Here is a 3,263-nt window from a genome sequence, read left to right as displayed (position 1 = left end):
TTAATATTATGTTCGTAAGATTTTGGATTCAACTGCGACCAAATATTGTGCATATTGAAAATAAAAATCATAAATTCTGTCTCAGGATTTTCTTGATGGAAGAGCTGAATTCGTAACTGTTTCCATGGATCTAGATTCAGGAATACCGTACGGTACAAAATTATGTATTCCTGAATTGAATGAAAAATTTCTACGACAGATTCCACTTCAGGTATTTACTACTTACGATTTGATATCATAGATTCTTCTCATAATTACATCATATTTCTTTAGGCCAGAGACAGAAGTCATTATGATGACGTAAAAATAAATTCACCTGATTTTTCTCACGTCGATATCTGTGTCAGAACCGAAGAAGATACTTACGACAATTCAGTGAATGGTTTGGTGACACTTTATGCGTAATTATTATTAACAGAAAATTTAATTTCATTTTCAGTAATTACATAAATAAGTATAATGAATATACAAAGATATATTTTTCACTTATAATGGAACTGTTTTTATTACTCTTAACTAAGTACTTAAATACAAGCATGTCATTGATGGCAAAAAAAAGTAGCATAACATAAAATATGGATACTACGATATGTATGTTCGAATAATTATATTGACGACCAACCAGGCCAAGTTTGAATCAGTTTGTAGAGGCTCTTGCCTGGGCAAGAAGTCGCCGCTGTTTGAGAATGGCCAAGCAGAGTGTACTGTTCTTTTATTTTTCCGATAGTCGTGCCATATGCAATCAAGTCTTGAGTTGCATTTATGGCTGCTGTGTTTGGATTATGATCTGCATGAAATTTTAACAAAATTAAAAATTGTCAATTATTATGTAAAAATTTAAGATAATAAAACAGCCTGCTTTCGTATACATATGTATATCGTCTGGACAAAAAGCCAGTCGATCTCGAGTTGGAGCGTGTGTGCGGACACACGCACATACATTAATAATATTTTTAAAGACAGAGTATTCAATCTTTATATCAATTTCATATTTCACAGTAATGAAAATTAATTTATTTTGTACTAATTTTATTATGATATTTAAGAATGGCTCTTACCAACGAAATTGCCTATTATACAAATTCCAATGCTCTTCGAATTATAAGGTTTCGAATGCGCACCATGTTTGTCCCATCCCCTTCCTTCGTAAACGTTTCCATCTTCCCCAACCACAAAATTATACCCTATATCGGTCCAGTTCTTTTCATCCATGTGATAGTTCTAAATACAATGATTATAAAAATTCAATTCTTTTTTCCATACATTTTTATGAAACTGGGTTAAACTCATGGAAAGGAAATTGCACAGATGCAATGTGAGCAATGTTTACTTAATTATCGTTTATTTTTTAATTAATTAAAAAGAAAATCTTCTGTTTTAAGATTTCAGTCTTAATCGTTCCTTTTCATCTCACGTTTCATAAAGGAAACATTGATTTAATCAATTAATCACCTGGAAACTTCTCACTCTTGCTTGACAAATCGCTTGAGTCGTACAACCATCAGTTGCTGAATGATGTATTACAACATATGGTGGAGGATTCACTGCAAGATTCTGTAGCTGACTCTTCGGTGCTCTGGCTCCCCAGTTTGATCTCGATATTATGTTTGGACGAACTAGAACCATCAAAAATATTGAAATTGTTAATAAATCAATGTTTCTCTCGAGTTATATTCTTAACATGATTTTTATGAAAACATTGAAAATGTTATATCATAATGTAACACTATTTTGGTCATTCTTTTTCTTCAGCTGCAGGCTTGTTAAATCGTGTTCAATGATTAGAATTCTGATGTGTTAACTGAAATAATGATTTCCTTTGAAAGATCGGATCGCGCAGATAATTTACGGTCACGAGAAATTGTTTTTTTTTCTAATCACACCAGTGGATAGTAATGCATAGGCACTGTGTGCAGTGTCATTGTGATGTGACGCAATGACAAAAATATCATTATAGACTTTCGAAGAGCACTTTATGTGAACATGTTACCAATCTACTAAGTCGTTTAATCGATTATCCGGGGAAGAACCGTCCACGTAATTTAAACGGTAATAACATGATGACGAATGAACATTCGTAACTTAATTATGTATTGCAACAAGGAACTTCCCCTTAAATATTTGTTAATGTTAATAATTATTTTACTTATAATAGGTAATTTTTTACAATAATAAATTATATGAAACAAATACCACGTCGCTCTTTTTAGAGCGATAATTTTTTGACGAACAACTATTTAAAAATTTAGTTGCGGTTGCGAAATTTACTTGATACAAATAAATGTACGATATGTATGATCGCAAATTAATTTTTAATTGCCATGAACGTAACCTATGTACATTGATACGTTATCATGTCATTGCCAAGTCTAATTTATTGTCAGTCTATCTTTATGAATCATATTTCGCAAATCAGACGGTCAGCTACGTATGTACTCGAGAAAAGATTCTAATACTGGTGAGATGAGAAAAAGATTTTTTACATTGAATTTCCATTTCATTTCAAGATGATTATAAAATTTCACTTGCACTATTCTTCGATGCAATAGAATATGAAGCTGTTATAAATTCACGATCAGATTATAATTATTACCGGGTATATTGTGATCTTCGAGAACATCACCGAACACTTGGCAGCTGGCTAGCATGAGAAGCACCGTTATTAATTTCTCCATCATCGTTGATTGAGATGAACTGCTACTGTGTTTTGTTACATTATACGAGCCACAACACTCGATGCGTCATAATTTCCTGATCTTTGATCACAAACGCAGAAGAGGGGATACATACGATACTCACATAGTTCAATAATACTTGTGTCACTTTCAAATGTGTAATGCTTAGTCAAACAAAAGAAAGAATAAACATTAAAAATGAATTTTATACATCTATTTACTTGGAAAATGGGGAATCTCGTCACTTTAAGTTTCGTGAATACATATAGAGTTTAGAGATTTCGCGTGTTGGTTTTCTATTTAAGGCTTGAGTTTAAATTGACACAAGTGCAATGATAGCGCATTTTTATCAATTTATTTTATCTGACTTAATTTTATACAAATTACCCTCACATTACATAGTTTCTTAAAAATATACAAGTATGACACTTTTATTGTGATACGATGGAATTCGGCCATCATGTTCCGAATAAGAATCAATAAAGACATACAGTAGACTCCCGTTTAACCGGACCACATTAATCTGAAAAGTATTAATTATCATTTCTTGGTATTTGCTTAAAACAATTAATATGCATATAAATATAC

General features: G+C 31.8%; 2 protein-coding genes across 2 annotated transcripts in view; one reads left to right on the top strand and one right to left on the bottom strand.

Moving 5' to 3' along the window:
• Positions 1-558, top strand: part of LOC108628551 (uncharacterized) — a 3,734-nt gene extending 3,176 nt beyond the window's left edge. The window contains exons 2-3 of the mRNA XM_026816600.1: positions 86-211; positions 274-558. Of these exons, the coding sequence (XP_026672401.1) occupies positions 86-211; positions 274-405 (258 nt within the window). The 3' untranslated portion in view covers positions 406-558. The remainder of the gene's footprint in view (positions 1-85; positions 212-273) is intronic.
• The window catches only part of LOC108628605 (peptidoglycan-recognition protein 1-like), a 5,750-nt gene continuing 2,965 nt past the window's right edge, over positions 479-3,263 (bottom strand). Inside the window, exons 3-6 of the mRNA XM_018030650.2 lie at positions 2,594-2,742; positions 1,453-1,616; positions 1,059-1,221; positions 479-787 (exon numbers count right to left, since the gene is read on the bottom strand). Of these exons, the coding sequence (XP_017886139.2) occupies positions 606-787; positions 1,059-1,221; positions 1,453-1,616; positions 2,594-2,742 (658 nt within the window). The 3' untranslated portion in view covers positions 479-605. The remainder of the gene's footprint in view (positions 788-1,058; positions 1,222-1,452; positions 1,617-2,593; positions 2,743-3,263) is intronic.

Source organism: Ceratina calcarata, unplaced genomic scaffold (assembly GCF_001652005.2).
Source record: "Ceratina calcarata isolate Rehan_Ccalc_2016 unplaced genomic scaffold, ASM165200v1 scaffold53, whole genome shotgun sequence".
NCBI lineage: Eukaryota > Metazoa > Arthropoda > Insecta > Hymenoptera > Apidae > Ceratina > Ceratina calcarata.
The sequence above is the reverse complement of the archived record's forward strand: the minus strand, read 5'-3'. Positions and strand labels throughout refer to the sequence as shown.